The 25,494-nt window shown below is 46.5% G+C and overlaps 1 protein-coding gene across 1 annotated transcript in view; it reads left to right on the plus strand.

The window, feature by feature from the left end:
- The window catches only part of INPP5A (inositol polyphosphate-5-phosphatase A), a 200,911-nt gene that overhangs the window by 57,832 nt on the left and 117,585 nt on the right, over positions 1–25,494 (plus strand). Inside the window, exons 3-4 of the mRNA XM_034062409.1 lie at positions 185–285; positions 935–1,022. Coding sequence (XP_033918300.1) covers positions 185–285; positions 935–1,022 — 189 coding nt within the window. The remainder of the gene's footprint in view (positions 1–184; positions 286–934; positions 1,023–25,494) is intronic.

The following is a 25,494-nucleotide window of genomic DNA, read 5'->3' on the forward strand; positions in this document are numbered from 1 at the left end:
CTGTGTATTAGGAGTCTTTCATGTGCATAACAAATGATGCTTCTCTAATTGCTGATGACTGTTCTGCTGTTACTGCTCAGGTAACAGCTGATAGTCGTCAGAAATAGCATGTCTGGATTTGTCACTTGTGTGATAATAGCTGTGGGTACAACTCGGTTGATACTCGTTCATCTGTGTGTTCCAGGTTGTACATGCACACAAGCCCCACTTCATGGCTCTGCACTGTCAAGAATTTGGAGGAAAAAACTACGAAGCTTCCATGTCTCATGTGGACAAGTTTGTGAAGTAAGTGTGGAGGGTGGACCCTGGACCGTGCCCCAAAGCTGCTCTGTCACTGCCCAGAGCCTGCCGGGGGCACTGCTGGCGGCTGGTGCAGCAGGGCTCGGGTGGGGGCAGGCGGTGCGGTGGGGGTGACACCGCTGTCTGGCAGGGTGCGGAGCTCAGAGCTGCTCAGGCTGAAGCGCATCGCAGATCGATGAGGATGTTTCTGTCCGTGGGGCAGCCTGGGGGCTTGGATGTGCGGAATCGTCAGTTCCCAGCGGGGCCCGTCCTGCTCGAAAGGCTCCCGGTAACTGAAGTAACCTCCGTAGAGCGGCACCGGGTGCGGAGCACGGCCGGGGCAGACCCAGACCGGCCCCGGGGCAGACCCAGACCGGCCCCAGGGCAGCGCTCGGCCCGGCCCGGTCGGTGCTCGACGGGTGCCGGCGCTGGAGGGAGCGGCGGTGCGGCAGCGCCCCCTGCTGGCGGCGTCGCGCCCTGCCGAGGACGAGCCGTGTCCCGGGGAGCTGCGGTCCCTCAAGTCCCTACCACACCGAAGTGAGGGCCCGTGGTTCCTGGGGGGCACTGGGCACCGTGCAGGAGGGAGGATGCGCTAAAGCAGTGTAGAGCCTCTGCATCTCCCTTTATGCTATTTAAACTCTTCTTTCTCTTCTAGAGAGCTGTTATCGAGTGATGCGATGAAGGACTACAACAGAGCTCGAGTTTACCTGGATGAGAACTACAAGTCGCAGGAACATTTTACGGTAAATTTAATTTCACAGCTTTAGTTCACAATTGGTGAATTTCTTCTGTTAAACTGTTTGGGGTTGTGCATTGTCGGGGTGGAGCTGTTCCCATCACAGTTGGGATTGTGTCTTTGCTGAGGCTGTTTGCTTTGCAGGATGTATAAAGTGCTGATTTCACAGCTGTGCATCCATTTAAGAGCACTCATCACAGCACACAGAAAGTGTTTTCTTTTGTTTAAAACTATTGTTTAGGGTTTGTTCCTCTTCCAACAACTAACTTCTTGGTGGGTCAGAACCACCTTTATTCAAGACAGCACATTGTTGACCAATGGTGTGACAGGTGGGAGCATGGAGAGCGGGAGACAGGGCTTGGAGCATGCTCAAGATTTGTGTTACCAACCTCTAGAGCTGTTCCACGGCCTTTGTGATGCAAAGAGCCAGAGCTCAGGGTTCCACTGCATTTGAGTGACATTGAGAGCTGTTCCACGGCCTTTGTGATGCAAAGAGCCAGAGCTCAGGGTGAAAGCACACGTGTGGAGCTGCCTGCATGCAGCAGAGCAGAAGTGGCTGTGCCATCGCTGCAGGGACTGTGCAGTGTGCAAACAGGTCTGCAGGTTGTTCAGGTGATGTCTGCTAGACTGTGCAGGGAAGAGCACTCTTTAGAGGTGAGTCAGTGACACGTTGCATGTCCCAGGACAGCAGCCGCCTTCTCCCCAGAGTGCTGCTCACAGGATCCCTCTGGCCCAGGCTCCCTGGTGCCTCTGGGCTCAGCTCCCCAGCGTGAGCTGTGCTGCATGAGAGGAGCTGTCAGGGCTCTGCATGACCCCATTTGCTTTCAGCAGAGGCTCAGGCTGGGTAACCTCCACAGGCCCCCTCTGCCTAGGCTTGTCTGTGATGATGGGACAAAGAGGTAATCATCCATGATCTTCAGTGTAGAAGACTAATGCAACCTGTAACTAAATATCTGTAACTTTAAAGCATTGGCCACAGTACTTTACTGTATGAAGTTATTTAATATGAGGTGCATTTGGTTTTGATGCCACTGTGGTGGATAAAAAGATTCTTTCAAGATGTTGACACCAATCGTAGACATAGAGCACATTTGTCTCCACTTTGCAAAGTTCCTGGTTCAAGCAGTAGTGTGGTTTCTTGTTTCACATACTGGCATTATTTTCTAGGCACCGTGTTTTCTTGCAGTATTCCCCAACCACCTTTGTACTTCTCCCTTTCCTGTCATAACCGTTACTTTGCATATCTTCTTCTACTCATCCTGTATTTACTAAGGCAAGGCTTTCCTGGTTTGTGAAGGTGTCTGTCATAGCCCCACACGAAGGACTGTTTATAAATAGCACTTCCTGTTCCAGTGAAGCTGCTGGTAGAATCAACAAACAACAAAGTTACTGGGAAATAAGGATGAACGTGGTACCAGTGTGCCTGTAAGATGTGTGCAGCAGAGAGGGGGCTGCCTGTCTGGGAAGGAACAGACAGAAGGATTTAGTGGTGGTGGGCAGGCTAGAAATGAGCTGCCATTGCAGTGCTGTGGCTCTAGAAGGAAAGTGATCCTTGAAAGCATAACTGGTGGGGAAGGAGTGTAAGGGAGATGGTGATTTTGTCCCCATGTACAGCCACAGTGAAGGCAGCATGGGTGTTCTGGTGTCCAGTTCTTGCCTCAGAGCATGCAAGAGCATAATGAAAAGATGGGGGCGACCTGCAGAATGATGTTTCTGGGTTGTTTCTGTTTAGAGGTGAATCTGTTCAGTGTGGAAAAGGAAAACAAAACAGAAGATGAGCGATGATTTAAATGCTGTGTGCTAGAGGAATATTTTTTACCTTCCTGTGTTAAACTTGTAGTAGTAATTGCCTGGAACTAAGGCAGGAAAACCTAGAAAGGAGAGGATGCCTATTCATGTTGAGCTGCTTAACCTTTTAACTTCTTACAGTCCACTTGTTGGCACTTAGTGCTGGCTGTCTTCAGACACAGTTCTGAGACTTCTGTTGTCCATCAAACATTCATAGCAAGGGTTTTTTACATGTGATTTGTACCGGCAGCTCTTCAGCTCCTCTGTCCAGGCTCTGTGTGTATGAGGCTGTGGTGGATGACTGCTCCTGTGGCCATGTAGGGTAAAGTTTCAGCCTTATCTCCAGCGAGGTTTGGCTCGCAGGATGTTATGCATCTCTCTGTTTCCTCATTAGTTCTGTTTGATTGCAAAGTTCTTTAACTTCTGTGGGCTTCTTTCCATCCCTTCTAAGGCATGGAATTGGCAGCAGATGGTAGCCTGGGATAATTACCTTTGTGATAATTATCTTTGAAGTATAAACATGTATCACATATATTGCCACATAATGTTATTTTCCTCAGAAACGGAGAAGCCCACGTACTTGCAGTTTGGCCAGCGTTCACCCCTGCTGCTCTTATACCCTCTTCTGGCAGTTTTGGCAGCACTTCCCTGGTAAATCTTTCCTTGGATGGCTCCTGCAAAGCTCCATCAGGCTTCACTGCCCGTAGTTCCTCAGCTTGGCTGCGTTAGGAATGACAGTAGCCTGTCCCTTCAGCATGCAGCATTTCTGTTCCCATTCAAGGCAGCCAGGGCCTCAGGGGGTTCTATTTCTCACAAGTGATGAGATGTAAAAAACCGATGTGTTAATGAGATATCTCTCATGAAGTGATTTGGTTTTAAAAACCCTAGTAATTTACTGTATATTAAGGATCAAACCAGTTCATTTTGCATCGTCCAAAACACAAATAAAGGTTAATACCAGCCATTTGTCATTTATGGCTGTGTGTACCAAATCTGGTGTAGAACAGACTAGTTTGGAATTGTGTGGAGAGAGAGGGAGGTGTCATGACCAGGGAGCAAACTGTGGATCAGTTGGGTCAGTCTCATTTTGCTGTACGTGAGAGGATGGAGCCATGTAGGATCCATTGCACTCAAAACTTCTCAAACAATGCACCCAAACTAAACCGCAGCCCATGGGATGAGGGGGACGTGTGGGATGTGCTGGCCCTCGGGAAGCTCACAGCAGGTCTCTCTGGTCCTGGTGGGGTGCTCAGCTTGTTGCCTCCAAGGGAAGGGCTGTGAGGCAGAGGCAGGTCCCAAGGCTTTCCTCCAGGCCAGGCATTTGGAGCAGCAGAGCTGTTCGGGGCAGCACACAGGAGCACAGGGATGTGGCTCACCTCACACTTCAGAGCTGCACAGCTCTGTAGAATGTAAAACCCAGCTGAAGATTAATCTCTTGGCAGAAAGCTGCTACATTAGAGTTAATGCTCATCTGCTCGGGAAGATGACAGCACCGAAGTTAAGAGCTCCCAACAGTTATGAATGAGGCTTGTGGGTGACAACCTTTGCAGGCGTAATGATGGCTTCCCAGAAGCTTCAGATTAACTAAACGGGCAGCTCTGATCTGTTCCAGTTATGACTGGAAATACTGATGGCAAACTGGTGTGGACAAACGGGCTTGTGTGCGAGCCAGAAGTGTCCAGATACTCAAATGGCTTGGCAGTGCTTTTTAAAGTTCTGCCTCTTGCAGAGCTCTTTAAAACCATGATACAAAATGTAACCTAGAAGAGCTTAGTAAATTATACATACATTACTTTATGAAATGTAATGTAGTAGATCTTAGTTTCTGTTGGAGAATGTATTATTAGTGGAAATGACTGAAATAGGTAAAAGTTTGAGAAGCTGAGAAATTCAGTACAGTTGTTCTATTCATTTGCGAGTACACCCAATGGACTTCATTCTTAATCAGACAGGTCTCTGCAGTGGCATTGACTTTTCCCAACATGCTAGCATTTACATTCTCTGTTAATTTTGCTGTACTTGGTATATTTAATGTAAAGGATAAATTATAAATCTTGATTTTTTCTATGTGAAGAGTTACTCAGAAGTTCATCAAACCCAACTATTTTTACCTGTTGATACTTCTCAGGTAGCCTGAGTTAATTGTGAGTGAGGTGCTTTTATTCTGGAACAAGAGCGTTCATACTGAAGCTGACTAGCAGCCAGAAATAAATTGATATTTTCATCAAATCAAGAATAATTTTTATATGAAAACATGTCAGTATAATCAGTGATGTTGTTTCTTGTACTTGGATCAAAGCTCATTTTGTTTGGTGCTCTGTAGTTATTGATTTTCTGGAACATTCAATTTATAGACTCATGGACTGGTTTGTGTTGGAAGGGAGCTTAAAGCTCCTCCAGCTCCAACCCCTGCCATGGGCAGGGACCCCTTCCACTGGAGCAGCTGCTCCAAGCCCCTGTGTCCAACCTGGCCTTGAGCACTGCCAGGGATGGGGCAGCCACAGCTCCTCTGGGCACCCTGTGCCAGCGCTGCACAGGCATTAAGGTTTTATATTGCCGTTTTCTGTCCCTTCTCTTTGTTAAAAGAAGTCAGAATCAGCCCCTGCACAGCTTAAATGTACCTGTTGTGGTTTCAGAGGGTTGAGAGACTCTTCCTTGCAGTCAGTCAGATCCCATGGGCTCCTGGCAAACCAGTGTTCATGCCACAAGATTTTAGGGAGCGTGTTCAGAGCTGTGAGGTGGCTGCAGCACATGGCTGGGAAGCAGAGGATCTGCAGAGCAGGTGTTGCTTTGCTGCTCAGAACAGATCTATTCTTTAATGATCAAGAGATTCCTCAGTTCTCTGTCACTTGCTCAGCCCCACAGTAACCTTGCAATGAAAAAAAGTTGTGCTCTACCTGTGATGCACTGAAGTTCCCAGTTGCTCCTCCTAGTAAGAACGTATTGCACTGGAGTTAGTTCACTGCAGAGCAGGTTCAAGCAAGATACTTTCAAAGCTAGCATTTCTGACATCAGGAAGATGTGTTTAAGTAACAGCAGCACCATAAACTGCAGATATTACTTTGCACTGCTAATAGAAGGAAAGGGAAGAGGATGCTGCACTCACATGGCTGCTGCCTTCTGAAGTTCAAGCTTTGTGAGATAATGATTGAAATGAAACTTCCCTTAAACAACCACCCAGGGAATGGGCAAAGATAAGTTATTAATGGAGGATGCAGCGGGTAACAGCCCACTTTCTGACAGGCTTTCTCTTCCCCTCCCCTGCCACATCGGTTGGTTGGGTAACGGAGGCTGAGGTGTTTTCCTTGGTTGTTTTTGCTTGACTCCATGCACACTGAACCAACAGTTTTTGGATAAAAAATGGCTCTTGAGTTAAGGAAGGTAAAGCGCTGGGTGGCCTTTGCTCAAGTCACTCTCCTTAATGTCAGTGACCTAAGGAAGCGTGGCTGGGAGGGCTCCACTGCTGAGCACTGGCCCCCAGAATACGAACGGACAACACTTATTCAAGTGTGTTATTTTACCTTAAAATTATATCTGCTCATTACTGGGAGAATAGTAAAGTTAATTTTTGTTAGATTAATGATACTTGAGTAATATTTTTGGTTGAGCTGAGTTCGAATAATTGGCCATTAATTGAAAAAGGAAATTGAAATGAATTTATCTTGTACATAAATCCTGTCATTGTTATTAATGGCTCTTAGAAAATATCAGCCTGTTCCCAGAAATGAATGGTGTGCCCTGATTCTCCTGAGCTTATTAGCTGCGATTGGGAGGTTTGTTAAATAAAGGAGATGATTTAGGAAGCGCGACATAATTGAATGGAACATTGGAGGCATTCACCTGCCTGATGGGCTCTGGCCCGTGTCTCCTCAGCGGTCGTGCGGAGCCGGAGGCTCTGCAGCGTTTCCCCAGGAGGTGGAGCTGAAGCACCGGTCTGTTCCCTGCTCCGCCGGCCCGTGCGGGCGCTCGGTGGGATGCGCCGGTGCCGGTGAGCGCACGGTGGAACCGCCGCCCGCGGGGGGTGAGGGAGCTCACACCGAGCACACGGGTGAGGCGAGTGCAGCCTCCGGGCTCTGGGAAGGCAAAGGGAAGGAGCGCTGGGGCACTGGGGTGCTGGTGACGGTCTTTGGAGCTGCATATCCGTGTGGCCCTCTGCCCAGCGGGAGGTTACGGAGGTTTTCTTGCCAGGCTTCGCCTTTACTATAGTCTTAGCTTGATTTTAATTCTGGTGATTTCAGGAGACTGTTTGTACCTTCTCTGTTCTTCCCTCCTTTCCTTTCCATGGAATTTTTGTGTATCATTCAGTCCCAGCCTGGTTTGTGTTGAAGGGACCTTACATCTCCTCCAGCTCCAACCCCTGCCACGGGCAGGGACCCCTTCCACTGGAGCAGCTGCTCCAAGCCCCTGTGTCCAACCTGGCCTTGAGCACTGCCAGGGATGGGGCAGCCACAGCTTCTCTGGGCACCCTGTGCCAGTGAACTGAGTCTGTAACATTGTCCTTGAAAACTCTGCCCAGGCAGAAGCAGGACTTCCCTTCTGCTCTGAGAGGGTGGCACCAGATGTGCTGTGCCCGAGGGCTGTGTGGGGACAGGCTGTTTGCAGGAGGAGCCAGGGGGCTGTCACCTGCTCTCCTGAAATCAACTCCTGAGGTCCTTCCAGGGAATGATCTTCTAGAACAGACAAGTCCACAGCCTCCCTTCAAAGGAGCGCACACAAAAACTTCTCTTTCCAGAAATGAGTCAGTTTGAATGTTTTCAATGTGCAACAACCTTTTAAACACATGTTGTTGTGTGAGCTCTTTGGGATTTGTCTCTTGGCACTTGAGCCACAGGAATGTGTGTCGCTCCATGGGCTGCTAGAAGATGCCTGGGAGGCTCTCCTGTGAGATGCATGGTGAGCCTCTGGAAACTCCATTTCATGAGGGCTCTTGCTACTGAGGTGCTTGCTTACCTTTGACTTCCTGCTAATTCCACTTCCCAGGTGAGAAGGAGTAAAACCAGTTGGGAAACACGTCGGTTGTCTCAAAGTTTGATCTCTTCATTGGCTGCCACCTTTATTTAGCTGAAAAGAATGAGTCCATGAAGTGAGCTGGGGGATGCAGAAGTTCATCCCACTGCTTCTGACAAAGTCATGGGAAAAATGGTTACACAAGCACTGTCATTTTATGACATGGACATGTATTTACAACCACCTGAAATCATGAGATCTATCAGTCAGTTTCCTAGGGAACTTGGTCAGCTGCTGGATACTTTCTCTTCTGGATAGGAAATGGGATCAGGAGTGTGTTGCTGCAGCAATGCTTTCCTCTAGCATTGACTTGTCTTTTATCCTGTGCGTTTCTGAAGCAAGGCCAGAAGCTGACTGTGGAGCTGTCCTTGCTGTGAGGAATGTTGTGCCTTACCTTCCCCCTGTTCACTGCTGTGTAACTGCGAGGGCAGGAGTAGGCACAAAACAAATCTCATGGAGGAGCATCTCAGTAACAGTCCCAGCTCAATCCCTGTTGTTCACAAATGTACTAGTGCTGAGGAAATTGGTGACACCACAGCTTCGTTATACCTGCAGTCATTGTCCTGTTTGTACTAGCTATAGATGTACAATTTATATGGGCTTGCATTTTCTGTGGCTGTTACCTGCAGAATTTCCTAGTGCAGTCATGCACAACTGCATGGGTATAAGAACAGTCAGATTGTTTGTGCAGAATGGGTCTGACCTGGTTTTGTAGGAACCCAGTGATGTAAAAATCACCTGAAACATTTGAAAGTGAATTGCAGACTGAAGTTAACTGAGCACGAGGGAAGCTGATGGTTTCTGGGCTTGTGAACCTTCAACCCAGGCTTTTGGAATTGCTGCTGGGAAAATGAGGCTAAGACAAATCTTTTTCTTTCTTTACTTACCTGTGTCTGTCCTTCAAGGCCGGATGTGCTGTGGTGGTTGGTACCTGCAGGTGCCTCTGAGTGCGTGACCGCCTGTGCTTGTACAGCACTGAGCCTTGGCAGTCGCTGGTACTGGTGTTTCAGCTCAGGATCTGACAGGCTGAGAGAGCTGGGCTGGGGCAGCCTGGACGAGAGAAGGGGAGACCTGAGAGCAGCTCCAGTGCCTAAAGGGGCTGCAGGGAACCTGGAGAGGAGCTTGGGACAAGGGATGTAGGGACAGGCCAAGGGGAATGGCTTGAACCTGCCAGAACAGGGGAGACTGAGCTGAGCTCTGAGGCAGAAGCTGTTCCCTGTGAGGGTGCTGAGGCGCTGGCACAGGGTGCCCAGAGAAGCTGTGGCTGCCCCATCCCTGGCAGTGCTCAAGGCCAGGTTGGACACAGGGGCTTGGAGCAGCTGCTCCAGTAGGAGGTAGCTCTGTGTCCCCATCCTGCCGAGGAAGGGCAGGTTTGGAGGGCAGTGCAGGGGATGTTAAACCCAAACCACCTCAGTGGGACCATTCTGGGTCCCCTTGTGCTCCCTCACTTTGAGGAGTGTTTGTGGCAGGATTAGGGGTTTGTTCCCTTCCTGCGATGCTGTGGGGGTTCCCAGGGCTCCCACCGTGGCTTAGGAGGTGCTGAGCAGCCTGTACAGGTCTCAACATCACCTCGGCACTGGTGCCAGTGGCACTTGGGCTTTGTGAGCTGGTGAGGAGCAGGATGGGTGCTGGAGAACTGCTCTGGTTTCATTGCAGGAGTGTGTTATGGGTTTGTTTGCTTCTGCCCTGATGCATATTTAATTATTGCGTGTTCTTAAAGTAATTTGTCTGAAGATTTATGGAAGGAATTATGGGCTGGCCCAGCGCATACCTCAAACAGCAAATTCTTTTCAGTCATATTCCATTAATTTGACAGCTCTGCTTGTGACAGTTCAGTGATACTGTGGAGGTTCCTGAGGCTTTCTCTCAGAGTCCTTTACAGCTTAGTGTTTCTGCCGGTGTTTTGCATGATGCTTCTCAAGTGTTATTAACCTTTCCCTTTCTTTATAGCTCACAGTTCACTTCCCAGCCTGGGGTGGGGGCCAGGGAGCTTTCCAAAGGGCAGGAAGGAGAGTAGAGTGCTTGGTGTCCATGGTTAGCAGCTCATCCACAAGTGACTTGTGACCAGAGACTACTGACCTGCTCCAGTGCCTCACCGCTCTCATGCTAAAGAACTCATTATGTTATTAAGGCATGGGGCAATGGGGTATCTTGTTTGCATTTGTACCCGGCAGGGCGAAGGGCAGGCCCAGGTGTACATTGCTCTCGCAGAGCCACCACGTTATTAACAGCTCTTTTCAAGTAGAGCCCGTGAGGAATTTTGTTTGTGCGAACAAAGTGTTTGGTTTGGATCAGTTTTGGCTTTCCCGAGGAGACGGCAGATTGGAAAATGGGAAAATAATTGCTTAAGGAATTATGAAACGCTGTTTAAGGAACTCGCTAATGTGTTTGTCTGAGGCATTGAATCAATTCTTAAATGAGACCAGTGTGACTCTGAAGAAAAATAATATGTATGCTATTTACTGATAGAAACTAATGGGTTTATTAGTGTTTGAAATAACGTTATAATGCAGTATTCATAGCCAGAAAGAAAGCTATTCAGGAGTCTGCTCACTCCCTTTCTATGGATATCATGTGGCAGTCGGGATTCGCTGCAGAGCTCACCAGCTGTAAGCTTCGGAAAGGCTTGGAAATGCACCGTGTTTTTCACAATTAAAACCAAATGGACAGGAGAAAAAGACTGTGTTGTGTCAACACTACCCAGTCCTAACCCCAGGATACTGGTGTCGATGTGAGAAGGCACTAAGCAGCCCCGTTGTCAAGGGGAAAAAAGATGACTAAAAGCTAGGCCGGTTGTCAGTGAAGTGGGGCTGGGCTGGAACCTGTCGCTCTGTGGGCAGGGTTTGATGGATTTGGGCAGTGGAGCAATTCCCACTGAGAATTCCCGTTGGAAAGGGGCTGTGGTGCAGCAGTGCCTCCTGCCACCAGACCCCGCCGTGATGGTCGGTGCGAGTCTTACTCGGTACCTTAAGGAGAAATCAATGTGCAGAGATTTTGTTGCTAGTATAAAAATGGCACAGATGCACACTTCCCACTCTGTTAAATTTAACCATGTTTGCAGCGTACAAACCCAAACTAGAACCCTTTGACACTGAGGAAGTGTTTCCACTTAGTTTTAGAGGGCTTTCCAAGTGTCTATTGATCAGCCTTCTCTAGCAGCACAGAAATAATGTGTCTAATTTAACTGGCCACATGGAAGAGTATAGAAAAAACATTAGTTATCCCTTGAAAGGCTTGGAACATCGATAGGAGGACATAACATTAATGACTTTCCTATACACGAGCTTCAAAAATGGCTAAATGAGGAAGAAATTACAAATTTATTTTCCTATAATTTCAGCAGTTGTCTTGTTTTACTGCACCAGTAAAGCATTAAGCAATGAAATGTCACACGAGGAGTATTTTCCTGATAATTTGTCTGACATGCAAAGCATATAAAACAAAAGAGAAAAAGATGGAAATGGGTTAGTCATTTTGACAAATTTAGTGATTATTTTGCTCATGGAGTCTGGCCGAGAGTCTGCTGCTTCTGTCCAAACAATTCCAAATCTTGCTGGTTTTAAGTGGCTCACTGTATCGGGAGCATCCTCGTTGTGTCAGTTCTGTCCTTTATCCTCAGTACAGGTAATTTATTAACATAAATATATAGCAAAAATTACTTGGATCTACACTTTTGGTTTTTGACTAAATGGGATAAGTAGCAGTACTTCTGCCAGAGGTGGGTAGTAAAAGCCCAGGTTGGGAAGGGTTATCTTGTCAGTTCTCTTCCTTTGGTGTGTGGCATGGAAGTGTAAGGGAGTTTTGGGTTGGTTTCATCCCATCCTGCCTTTTCTACATAAACAGATATCATTTGGGGGGGAAAGTATTGAATCTTATTTCTGAATGAACTGAAATAACCCTGAAAATTCATTCCAGACTCAGTGGCTTTACTCCCGGCTCCCCACAAATCCTTCACCCACTGACATGTCCTGTAGTCCCTCATGGGATTCCCATACTGTTGGGTGGGAGCTGAAGCTGGTCCCAGTGTTGCGGACTTCTGGAGCAGTGGGGGTTGTATGTGGTGTCTAGAAGTGCATGTGCACCTAACACACTGCTTTGTTCTTCTTGGACTAATCAGGTTGTGCATTTTGCACCTTTTGGGGTTAATGTGGAAGTATTTGACATTTATTGGGATGGTTTGGAAGAGGCTCCACAGCTGCTCCTCAGCGTGCTTTGTTTTTGTTCTTCTTTCAAAAAGCCATTATTGCCCATGAGGAGACTGAGCTGAGCTCTGAGGCAGAAGCTGTTCCCTGTGAGGGTGCTGAGGCGCTGGCACAGGGTGCCCAGAGAAGCTGTGGCTGCCCCATCCCTGGCAGTGCTCAAGGCCAGGTTGGACACAGGGGCTTGGAGCAGCTGCTCCAGTGGAAGGGGTCCCTGCCCGTGGCAGGGGTTGGAGCTGGAGGAGCTTTAAGGTCCCTTCCAACACAAACCAGGCTGGGATTCTGTGATTACTGTACCAGGTTGTACAGTATGGACGTACATATGGATGTACATATGGATGGATACATACAGTATGGATGTACATATGGATGAGATACCCATTGTTTTTACTGCCTTAAACTAGAAGGTACATTTTTTCTATCTGCTTTGTAATGAGCATAGAAAGAAATGTGCTGTAAATGGTAGTCAGTTTGCTGGGAAGTGCACAAGGATGCAATTAAAAAAGCCCAGACCACAACACCCACTTGCAGCAGCTGTGTATTGACACACAGTGGGCTAGGGCCACAGGTGACCCAGGTACCCGTTCTGGGGACAAGGAAAGTAGTGGAGATGAGATCTGAGAAGCGTGGTGTAGCTCTGCCTTCACGCATGTCCCAGAGCCAAGGACCTGTGTCGTGGTACTCGGGCTGGGACAGTTCCCGTCCCATGCAGAAGCAGACGTGGCAGAGAGCAGCTGCCTTGGGTGCAGGGCTGCCCTGTGCCTCTGACTGTTCAGTGTCCCCTGAGGGGTTCTGTGACCAGGATTCTCAGGCTGTGGGTCTGGAGTGCAGTGTGGAGGCAATAAAACCCGGGCTTAGGAAGGGGTATGAGACCAGCAATGGCATTGCTGATCCAGCAGCTCCATTAGTTGTAGCTCTGTTGCACTTACTTTAACCTGAGGAATACGCTTTCCAGGAAGCAGGAGCAGTTTCTGGCAGAACCTTTGTCTTTGTGACAAATCCAGTGATCCATGTTTTCCAAGGGGGCTTTGGATCTGTCCTTGGTCTTTCACCTTTCTCCCTATTGAGGTACCAACTCAGGAGCTGGTTCCCTGCGCCCCTTCTGCCAGCTTCAGAATAACCCAAGAGAGTGCCGGGTTCCCATGGCTCATCACTGCCAGTTTTTGAAGTACTGCTTTTCTGATCCAACACCAATGGAAGAGTTAAAATCTCCTTCTTTGACCTGGATCCAAAGCTGTTGTTTCTTGTACTTGGTGCTTTGGTTTCTGGTGGACAGGGATCAACAAACCAGGAATGTTCTAAGGAGTTGTTGGGATTCGATCAGTTAACTGGGAGGTGGGGATCCTGGCAGTGAACTCCAAGGACTGTTTCTCTGAGCAGTGTCACAAAAGCACAGGCGATTGTTCATATATTCGGATCATTTGTTAATCAGCCACAATTCTCCACTGTTATCCTCATTATCCTTCAGGATGTGCATTTAAAAGCAGGCATCTCTGTCCTGATGCAGAGGAGGTGTACCAGGAGGGCTGTGCGTGAGGCCCAGGAGTCTCCTTTCCCTCCCTTCGCAGAGCTGCTGGCAGTAGGAACCTGCTGGGCTTTCAGTTAATGTCATTAGATAATGCTGCTCCTGGTATGACCTTTAGCTGCAATACATGATTTGGAGAAATAGTCTTGCATTTACTATTCAGTTAGTATTCTGAAGCATACCCCGGCAGGGTGACTATCATTTATTACTCTTCCAAGCACAGAACTTCATGAAGGCAATCTTTTAAAGAGCATGAGCTGCTAATTATGCTAAGAATGCGTAACTTTGAGCAGCCCATCCACAGTGTCACATTTCCTCTTTGTCCCTGCTGCTTGTTTTCTAGGACACGTTAAGAACAAAGTGAGATTTCCCATAAATGCTGCTTAGGTGTAGGTACTTCTACCTAGTTACACATGAGCTTTCTTCTTAAGGAATGGGGCTTGTAGCAACCTGCTCTAGTGGAAGGTGTCCCTGCCCATGGCAGGGGCTTGGAACTGGAGGAGTTTGAAGGTCCCTTCCAACACAAACCCGTCTGTGATTCCATGATTCTATGAATTGATTACAGCACTAAATGGCAAATCACAGCTGTTTTATGTTATGACAGATGACTTCCTGGGGATAGATACAACCATTTTGTTAAGAAACGCTGGGAGGTGTGCAACTGCACACAGTCCTTGGTTTGAGTTGTGTCCAGTAAAACTCAGAACTCTTCCAGGTATTTAGAAACAGCCCTCCTTTTTCTGTGATGCTGCGTGAGTGTTTGTGTAGCACCTCGGTCATCTTGCCCAAGGATGGATGCCACTGAGGAAGGGAGTGCTGAAGCCCTAGGACCCTGTGTGAAAGGTGCTGTTACAGTCAGCACATACAGGTGGACCAGAGGTGGCAGAGTGCCTCCGGAGTGCCAGTGGCTGTGGCAGTGCAGGATGCAGTGTGTGCTCTATCTCTCGGGGAGCAGCAGGTCCCTCAAGGGCAGCAGTGGCAGAGCTGGAGGCAGTGCCCATGGCTCTCCTGCCTGCCTCCCCCTGTGATCAATGGAGGCCGTTGCCGCAGGGATCCTCCTCGGCTCTCCCCAGCCCTTGGCCCCTTGCAGCCTCCAGAATAACAGCCTGGAATTTATGGAAAATTAATTATCGATTACAGATGTGCCCTGGTTCGGGGGAGGTAAAAACGAATGGATGCATTTACAACGAGGGACGTAATCCGCTTTATGGAACTGATTGTCTTTTACTCTGCTCCTTCCCTCCCTCTTTTCCTCTTCTCTCCCTGCCCACCCCCTCCCCCTTCCCGTACGCCGGGTAAAAGACAGGCCTGATAAAGTGAGAGGAGCAAGATTGGTTTTCTAAGGGCACCAGGCCCTTCATGATCAGGTAAATCATGGGCTGTCTGGCTGTGGGGCTGGGTGATGACCTGCTCCCCGCGCTGTGGCACTGCACCCCCCTGCAGGGTGCTGTGATGTGCACCCGGGCTGCTGCGGGGGCTGCAGTGAAGGTGAAGCTGTCATATCGATCTTTTTAGCACTAAAATATGAGCCACTTTACTCCGCTCCCCAATGCTGTGATGTGAAAAATAATAACTCGGATCCAAATTAAAAATATTGATCTCTGGAAGGTGTTGAAAGTAAATAAACACCTTCCGAAGTTTTCGGGTCAGCCGAGAAATGGTATTCAGCAATAAATGTGTCGGCGTGTCAGAATCCAGGGTTCTTGATCTGTTTTTCCTTTTGAATTGATTTTTCATTACTTACTTCCTGAAAGTGTTGGAATTTGGTCCTCCACCGTTAAATCCCAGTGTTTGGGCAGATTATTTCTTTGGGGCTTATGAGGTGCTCCTAATCCACTCGCTCATTGATTGATTGATTTTTGACTCAATAAACTTGCATTACCCTTGCTTTATTTAAGGCTTCCATCATAATTTTTTGTACATTTAGGCTTGACTTTTTTATTTCCTTCTAACAGATGAGCTGACATTGGTCTATCAAACATGTGGGAAAACAATTGCCACAAGGTTAATTTTATTGCTCGCTCCATGCATTTTAAGTAGGTGCCAGGTATTTTCCACTACAGGCTGATAAATTGCAGTTGAACCACTAAAGCATAAGAATGAACAAGAGCACTGTAACAACAGAAACCCCATATATAAATGCAGCACGTAGCATGAGCGTTAAATGGATTATTTTTGCTTCATTGGTTTAAGTTCATTTTACGTGTGACCAGAAATAGGCACCTGTGATACGATGAGCCCTTTACCTGTTCTCTGCTCGTGCGCTGATGCTGCAGTGGTGTGCATGGTGGCCATGGAGGGCTTCCTGGTTTGATGGCTTGGCTTCACGAGCGAAGATGTGGGAAGGGCTTTTACCCACGTTTACTACAAGCATAATGACCAAGGGCATCTGGGATAGGCAAATCTGGTTGGAAAAGAGGCTGCTTAGGCAATCAGGGAGTTTCCAACCAGGACTGTCAACTCCTGGGGCAATCTTGAGTGACCCATGCACTGAGGTTGGATCTGCAGCTTCCAATGCACGTTATCACCTGCTGTTATGACCCTCGCCTGTCCATACAGACAGGTGGTGTGCATGGTGGCTGTGGAAGGCTTCCTGGTTAGTGGAATGGTAACAGGCAGTAATGCGTTTCAGAAGAGCTGTTCTCTTACAAACCAGCTTTAGGTAGTAAAGTATTTGTTGGGAGCAAATATACTGGTGTTACTGTTCTCTGGCAACTTAGGAACCTAGTATTTAATGTGGCTGTAAGTGCCTGCTCTGCTCTGGAATGGGGTGGGAAAAGCAGAGTTGTAATGAAATGAGAGGGGCTCCTTCCATTAACACAGAGGGGGTTTGGTCAGTGTTAAAAACCTGGGTTAAAATGCCTTGTAAGCAATTGGGTCTTTACCAGTCTCAAACCCATCCCAGTGTTCCTGCAGTTGCTGCTCAGACCTTGCAAGTTTCTGTGCATGTGAGTTGGCCTCCTAGCACTCCTCCTTAGATGTATTAGCCCCTGCCCCATGGTTCAAGTACAGGTAAGCTCCAGTGATTACTGTGTTTAATGCAGGGAGACATGGTCAGTTAAAAAGAGTAGAACTAGAGCTGCATGAGTTACTGTTGGAGCTGATGGCAGTGCAGTCATTGTTCACTTCCTTGCCTAGCTGCATTTCATCCGCTGGTTTTTGCTCTTGTTCATGTGCATCTTGTTAATGTCTGGGGCTCCGTGGAAGCAGCCAAGGGTATTTTCGGTTGGATTCTCTCAGATATATCCATGTGAAGGAGTTTGATTAGAAGAGGGGTTCATGCTGGTTTATTGTTGTCAAGTGTGTGTCTGCCTGGTGCTGATGGAGTTTGACACTGAAGTGCATGTTCCTGGCTGGCAGCTTGCGGCTCCTGCAGAGGGCTTGTTCTGGGCAGTGATAATGATGGGGTGAGGAGGCCATCAGTTACAGTGGACAAGATTTCAAGTAGGGCTTCAGAGATGGGGAGTAAGCCTGTGCTGTGACAGGGTGTCCCATGAGGAGCCTGGGCACAGTGATGGGCACTGCATGGACCTGCTGGGGATGCTGTACTGGGAGGGAGCTGCTCCATGCCCACAATGAGGCTTGGGGTCTGCTGCAGGGAAAGGACACAGGAAACGTGACGGGAAGGTTCGTCAAGGGTACTGTGGTTTAATCAACAGTTCCCTGGAGGAACACCAACCTTAAATGGTTTGTTGATGTGTCAGGAGTTCACAGCACTTGGGATCCCACCCCCAGCATTTGTCATCTTTTGTGAGGTGCTTCAGTGCCATGGATCGTTTTGGGTGAACACAAGGAGGGACCACATTAACAGTGCACCCAAACATTCACTGGCTGTGGCTCAAAAGGAGTGGGGAAACAACTGCAGTGGGTGATCTCCTTTCTGACTCTCCTGTTCCATTTCTGGCACAGAGCTTTGGAGTCTCCTCTGTTGAGCATTGTAAGCTGAATTCAAGTTACAGGATTGAATGTTTTTAAAGACTTTCTAGGCATGATGTAAGTCACTGTCATGCCCCAGAGCTTTTGGGCACAAGCTGTGGCCTTCTTCCTAAAAAGAGAAGGGAAAGGAGGTGGGGAGCATTTAGCACTGGTTTTGCTGGGCTGCAGTTCCTCTTGCTATTTATAAGCCTTTAGCATTGGCAGGATGCACATTTAGATGTGCGTATGTTGGCTTTTCTAATGGCAGCAGTTGGGCTGCTGTGAATCCATAGTGGCACTTATTGTGGTGTTCTGTGTCTGGTGATGTGGGACTGGAAGCAGCAAACGGAGCCACAGAGCCTGACCGTGCTGTGTTTGAGCTCTGGGGTGCAGGCTGCTTGCTGGCCATCACCAGCCACTGACAGCTCTCTGTGTCCTGGAGGAGCCGCTCCTTACCTACAGGATGTGTCAGATGCTTTCAGGGCTTGTGATGAGGGAAGTGAAAACCAAAAGGGGCTTTTACTACTGTCAGCCTTGTAAATGCAGTTTGTAACCCGTCATTCTCCTATGGCATGTGCTAAATAGCAAAGACCCTGGGTTTATTTTCAGGAACACCTTTGGACTGTGGGTCAACTGATGTTCTTAAGAGTTTGTTCATAATAGGTCCACTTCATCAGCCATGAAAATGGAAAAGGAATAGTTCTGTAAGAATATAGGATGAGAAAGCAGCAAAATTGTAAACCCCCAGGTTCAAATGCTCTCTTGGCAGCATAGTGATGGAGAACAAGAAAGAAATAACAGTCTTAAAAGCATCTTCCTCTGTCATAACTTTGCAGTCATTATCCTGTGGGTATATTTGATGGCTGTGTTTAGCACAGCAGTCACTTAGATGTTTTTCCTTGCCTATTCAGAGGTATTTCCAAGTGGTAAAAAGCAATATTAGGTATTTTCTGACTCCTCAGAGCTCATTATGCCCCGTGCTTCCCTGGGTTGTCTGAAAAAGTCATAAACCAGATTTGATGGTGCTGAGGCACTGGCACAGGGTGCCCAGAGAAGCTGTGGCTGCCCCATCCCTGGCAGTGCTCAAGGCCAGGTTGGACACAGGGGCTTGGAGCAGCTGCTCCAGTGGAAGGGGTCCCTGCCCGTGGCAGGGGTTGGAGCTGGAGGAGCTTTGAGGTCCCTTCAACACAAACCATTTGATGGTTCTATGATTACTTAAATATAAATAAATAAATAAAGGGCCCCTTGAACCTCCTGTGGAAGCTTCCCGAGCAGGTCATACAGGAACCATCGGGAATGACTTCAGGTTGGTCCTGCTGTGGTACCAGGGGAGACCTTCCCAAGCCAAATCCCAATGTCTGTGACTCTGTTTTATCCAGGGAGTCAGAGGGTGCTGCTGTGTATTTGGGTGCTTCTGTTTTCAAAAATCTTTTTATTCCATTGGCAAAAAGGAGAACTTTGAATTTAATCATCCTGATTATACTAATGCATTGGTTTATAGTCATTGCAATACAAGGACAGCAGCAGCTGCTGTGACGCTGTATCGTTACCTTCATCAGCTCATGTTATCCAAAGGAAATTTCTCCTGCTTATGATAGTAAAAAAGCTGTTTAACCATTACCAGTTGGTTCAGCTTGTCCCTTTTAGAATCAGTGTTTTGGCCAGAATGCTTTTTAGTTCAATCACTTGTCACTGGGTTTCCTGAAAGTAAGACAAATCCGTAAGTGACGTGTTGGTGAAGGTCTGACCAAGCTGTGCTGTGGTTGAACCATATATCAAGGGAAGGGACAGGTATGATTGAATGCTGTGTCACAGCACCACACATGGGAAACAAATATTCTGCAAGGAATCTATTGCTGAGCAAACTGAAAGATTGTTAAGCTGTTAAAGGCTTGTTAGCATGTTCTGACAGCAAAGCCCGCGAGCAGTGGGCATTAAATAGAAAGAGCAAAAAGTCATAATGGCCAATGTGGGGTTTAGATTTGTGGTTCTGGGCACTCTGCTTTCTCTGTAAGGACACTTGCTCCTCTTGCTGGATTTGGTGAGGAAACGTCTGACATCCGTGAGCCTTCACTGCCTCCTTTGAGAGCCACCCTGACTGCAGAAACGTGCTCAGGGTGTTTATCAAGCTACCTTTGGTCGAACTGCAGGAAAGTCATAGTAAGACAGGACTTGGGTTTTATCAAATACCACTTTCCTTTTGGTGTCTGACTGGGCTTTGCTGAAGGAGCTGAGCTCACAGTGTTCGGGTCTGACATGATCATCTGCTGCTGCACCAGGGAGGGTTTATCTGCCCAGGGCTAGGACCTGAGGTGGACACCTCGTGCAGCTTAAGACAAAGGCTTGCTGTCATCTCCATGGAGCTTTCTTACTTCATGTTCTAAATGGAACAAACACACAGAGTAGGTGTGAAGATCAGATGAGGCTAATAATCTGTTAATGCTCTTTGGCTTTGCTTATCTTCTGCCAGGTCAATAAAAGCCTGATAGAAAAAAAGTAAACCGATACCAGACATATTGTTAAAAAGAGAAGTTACTTTCAAACAGAGCAATTGTGAGCAAAAACAAGCAGCAATTTACTCCCAGTAATGTTGGGTTGTTCCTACGACCAGCATTGTTTCTTTAAAAGCTTAGCAAATGAAAGTTTAAAAAGTAAAATTAAGCTGAACACTTTCCTGCCTTCAGCAGCAAAGACATGTTTAATAGCTCTGAATGAATCTGTCAGTTATGGTGAATTTTACCGATGCTCTATTTCTAAAGCACCAAGATCCCTGATAATTAATAAGCTTTGTAAAGCAAACACAGGTCAACATAGGCATGATAAATTGAGCTATTATTGTACATAGGGAAACAATTAATTTGTTGCTCCTTATGGTCTGATGTCCATTAACATGCCCTACTAATAATGCACAACAGACAAGCTGTACTGCAGCATGTGCAGGGTCTAGGTGATGTGCAGAGCATTCTACTCATCTGTTCAAACACTGACTGAAGGCAGTGCTTGTCTGTGTCTCCAGCTAGCGAGTGATGAGTTCTCCCTCTGACCGGCCGGCATAGGGAGCTGTCGGCAGCGTTCCTTGCAAGGAGCTGCATGCTCTTACTGCCAGCACTGGAAACAGTGCAGGGAAACAGCTTGGACTTACTCAATCCTCCTGCCACATTACTGCTTTTGAATTCATGTTCTGTTAATTCAGTTGGCTGCAGAATACATGCAGAATCATGGAGCTAGCACTAGAGTCTGAATTTGGTTTTGGTGCCGCTTAACAGGGGCAATGCTTTCAGATGTCAGTGCGTATACTGCATACAATTGTCAGCAGTCTGGGGGTGAGAACAAGGTTACTTCATCCTTCCCAACCTCATCCTAAAATACCTCCATAGAATGTCTGATTTTTCTCTGTAAAGACTCTTGGAGAGCAGTAACCTCTGACTACCACATGCTTATCGCAGCCGATGGCAGCAGCCAAGGCTCTGTGTTTGTCACTGACAAGAGGAAAGAAGAATAAAGCTGTGCTTGGAAATACTGGGGGAATCCCAAGCTGCAGCAGTGGCTGCCTCTGCTGATTTGCTTCTGGTCTTGTTCAGAAGTCACAGTTGGGTTCCAGTTCCATGCAGCAGCTTCAGAATTTAAAGTTTTCCCAATTAACAGAGCGAAATGTAATGAACTCACAGTAATGGTCAGTGTGTTCCCAGGTTCAAACCCACCCAAACCAACAAAACCAACCCAACCTGCTGGGTGTCATCCCCCTTCTGAACACAATCATCTTAGTTTTGAATCTTTCAGGAGAAAGCTAATTTTAATTAAAGCAAATGGAAGTGAGGACTTTAATTTGACCTCTGCCATGCAGCAGTTCCTATCCTTGCGGAGGCAGTGAAGTGCCAAGCCTTCGGTGCGTGCTCCATCAGCGTCCTTCACTGACATTGCAAAATTCTCTTTGTGCTACAGGTAACACATTTAATTTAACAACTTAAACATCTGTTTAAAGTTGAGTTGTTTCTTTTTTCTTCTTTGTTGTGAAGAGCTGTGAACAGTCTTTGGTTACCTCTCAAGGTTCTCTTGTGGTGGTTCATGTAAGGAAGTCTGTGATGTGATAGATTTTCTGATTTAATACTTGAGACACAGTAGATGTTTTAATTGTCTTCAGATACATTTTTCTTGTGAGTCTGTGGCAATCTGCACTCTGCTTTTTAGAAACATTGATTGATGAATTCTGCTGTAATTTAAACTAAAAGTTAATAAGACAGGCGTACACGGATCTGATGCAGGTTATTAGACCTGTAAAGCACTTTAATACATGCCATTTATTATTCAAAGAAGCACAAGCCAAAAATATTTCATGCACGCTAATAAAAATTCAATATAATTATTTCAGAGAACTTCAGGAAATGTGGACGGTCAGATCAACTGAATTCATTAAAACCACGTCCAGTGACAGGAATGCTGAGTGACCCTCCTGGGGTTCCACTTGGTACCTCCTGTATCAGGATGCTGTTACTGCCTGAACCTCCCTGCAGCAGCAGCTTCCCACTGTTCCTCCTTGTTGAATTAAGCTCATGGCATGGGGTGTTTCACTCTTGTTATCTGCTTCAAAATATCAAATATTTATGGCTCTGCCCAGTGTTTTGCCTCAGTTGCTGTGGTTTTCTGTGTCCTGGAGATGAGCTCGAATAGTGGTAGCTTGGCTACTTTTTCAGCTAGTGGGGCTTGAAATACAAACTGAATCCTCTGGCTCTCTCATAAAGTTTCAGGGTTTCTATTATTAAAATCTTCCTCTGAAATAATAAATGACTACAGGCTGTCACGGCAGGGGCTAGAAAGGCCAGTGAGCAGAATGGGCTGAGATTTCATCTGAGCATAGTTGAGTTTTATAGATCTATTTATGAGATCCAATACTGTAATGATGTAATTTTACTTGTCTAATAAATGTAGCTGTACAAGCAAAGGATAGCAAACATTTCCATTGTGACCAAAATCCTTTAAACTGCAGCCACTTTGATCTTAGAGCTCATGCTATTTAATAAATGCTGGCTATTCTTCTAACAATCACAATTATTTAAAGGGTTTTCAAAAGGGATAGAGCAAATCAAATAAAACAATTACTGTTGTATCTCATTCTGAAGTTAAGTGTATTTTTTATGTGGGTCTTGTTTAGTGTCTCCTCCCAGTTTTCATCCATTATCACAATAATTGAGTTTGTAGCTGGAATTAAATTTATCAAATTGTGTTATCCTCTTTTGAAATTGGATAGGTATCCTGGCAGTGGGAGCTAGAAGTTAATCTGCTTTGCTAAAGCCTCCAGTGGCACAGCGGCAACAGGATTGAGAAGGCTCAAACATTTTCCTGTCACCCTGGACACGATGTAATTTCTCCTCAATCCCTTGTGCAAATAATGACATTTGAATCGAGCATTAACAGGCTTAATTACTTTAAAATTGTCATTTTAATTTACACTGATATAGTATTGATCATACAAGCAGAGATTAAGCTGTTCACTGGAGCAGATGATGGGGAATTAAACATTAAAGGGTCCTCGTGGGGCTGAGAGGCCGCCCAGAGAGTGCCAGAAGAGGAATGATATTTCTCTGTAATGAACTGGCGGCATGCAGGGACATGAATCTTTGGCCTACTGGAAAAAGGGAAATAATGGGGTTTGGGAAGCATTTGCAGGTTATTCATTCGCTGCCATGCACCAATTCTCCAGTGATTCATCCACCTCACCAACATTTATTTATCTAGCAAATTCAGGAGCTCTGACCTTTCTGCTAAGTACATTTAACATAAGACGGAGTGAAAGATTTCAGGTGTAACTTTTCACAAATATTAGTTATTGTTTCTCATTTCTGACTAATACTAAACAGTTATTTAATCTGCCATACATACTGCGCCCATTTGTACGACTCACAATGATCAAATGGACTTCATAAAAGGATCCAAGTATTGTGGGATTAAATGAGGTCTCCCAAAGTCCTTGACCTCATTTAGTTACAGTTGGATTCTCTTCTTTGGTAAACCTGAATTAAAGTTAATTTGAAGCGGCTGACACAAGTTTACCTGGAATTTTGTGCAGCTATAATAGTACAAATGACAAGTAATCCTTGTAAGCTCTAACCTGAGCGTGTCACTGCTCTCATACAGAGTGTGTTTGAGAGCTCCAACAAGATATATGGAAGAGCTTAAGGATAAAATCTTCATTTCCGTGCTCTGGATTTGTCTAATAATTCCTCTGAGCTGTGCTCAGCAACAGGTATTGCCTGGTGGTGATTTACTGCTTAAAAATCCAAACTCTAACCTGAATGCTAAATTATACCAAATCAACGTTGTATTTTCATATATAGCAATGAAATGGGTTTTTTTTTCTGTAAGCTTGTTTTCCTTTCTGCCTCACGGTTTAGTTTTGTCAGGGCTATCTATAAAGAACAACGTAACAAAGCTGGGTACCAGATAAGCTAGAGTGCTCAGCCATGGTGATGTGAAATAGATTGTCTCCTCTGGAAACTGGCATTTTCCCATTTAGGAGAAGGTAGGGCCGGATCCCAGCCCACTGACTCCAGGCCTTAAATTCCAGCCTATTGGTAAATGTTCCTGCAGAAATCCATCTAAGTCAATGGCATCTGTGGGTTTATTAGTATAACTTCCTTCGGATATCATTTCTCCTGCATGTAACAAAGAGGCTGCTCCTTAAAAGTAGGGAGGATCGTGTAACATGGGAAGATGGATTTTCTTATTACTTACTTTTTTCACTTAAAACAGGAAAATGTGTTGAACTAAAATAGAATGTATTGCTAGGTACAAAAAGGCACAGCTTTAGGTTCTGAAATACAGAGCAATGACTTCTGTTTGCTTTTTAAGAAAGCTTTCTGTGAAAGATAAGGAAAAATGATGCTTCTTTTTATCAGAAAGGATGCTCTGGTTAGGTTTGTGTGGGAGATTCTGGGGTTTGGAGGCTTTTAATTAAACTTAGGCACATAGTTGTTTGTTCTCTTGCCCCTGTTATTTACCTGCTGAATTGTGTCTGGTAGGTTTTGGTTAAAAATCTTTCCATTTGTGACGATTTTTGATCATTGCATATTTCCTGGGCTCTTCCATGGAGTGGGATGTGTTTTCATTTTGCAGTCCTGCTCCTGGGCTGCTCTTTACTTCCAGGTGCCAAAGCAAACGTTGAACTGTGCCAGAGAACACAGGTAAAACAAGTGGCAAGTGCTGAGATGGAGGGAGGCTCCGCAGAGGGGAGGCACAGTGTGGCTGGAGCGGTTCCTCTGTGCGAGGGAAATGGGAAGGAAATGGCAGTGTGCGGCTGAAGAGGAGGCTGTGAGCAGCAGGGAGAGCAGCCAGGACACATGCTGAAGCTTGGCAAGGTCGGTGGTTATCTAGACAGAGATGTACATAGAGGGATGCGGTTGACTGATACTCTCCAGCCTCTACAGAAAAGCTGCGGCACGTTTTGGTTGCTTTCAGGATATTTTGTATTTCCAGTACTTTACCTGTGTGGAGTAACAGGAATGTGACTCCCTTGCAGGAAAGTGAAATGCACTGAATCATGTTCTCAGCTGTATATATTTGATCACAAGTACTTCTGTCAGGTACAGCATGCACATGGGGTGACACACCAGTTTTATGGGCTTTGTATTATCTTACACGACCTTAGAACTCTTAGGAACTGAGACCAAGTTACAGTATGGGCAGTATCTGCTGCATTTCAGACACATCTGGGGGATGGGTACTGAGCACTCTCTGTTTTCCCAGGCAATAGTTAATGTCCTTGTTTCCCTGGGGCTGTGAGAGCAGTGCTGTTCCCCCTCGCCTTTTCCCAACTGCAGTCTGCATGGTTGGTTCTGTGTGCCTGGTGTCTTTGGCTCGGTTACACGGTGTATCTGCTCGGTCAGAAAGACAGGAGCGTTAATGCTGGTTTTTACATGTTAGTGCTGTAATCAGCTCTTCCTGAATGAGTATGGGTTTGGGTTTGTATTGAATTCTTGCAGGACAGTATTTCTGTTGGGACAGATGCTGCGTGTGCATGAGGGTGCGTGTTCTGGGCAGAGATAGCCCAG

Source organism: Melopsittacus undulatus, chromosome 4 (assembly GCF_012275295.1).
Source record: "Melopsittacus undulatus isolate bMelUnd1 chromosome 4, bMelUnd1.mat.Z, whole genome shotgun sequence".
Classification (NCBI taxonomy): Eukaryota; Metazoa; Chordata; class Aves; order Psittaciformes; family Psittaculidae; genus Melopsittacus; species Melopsittacus undulatus.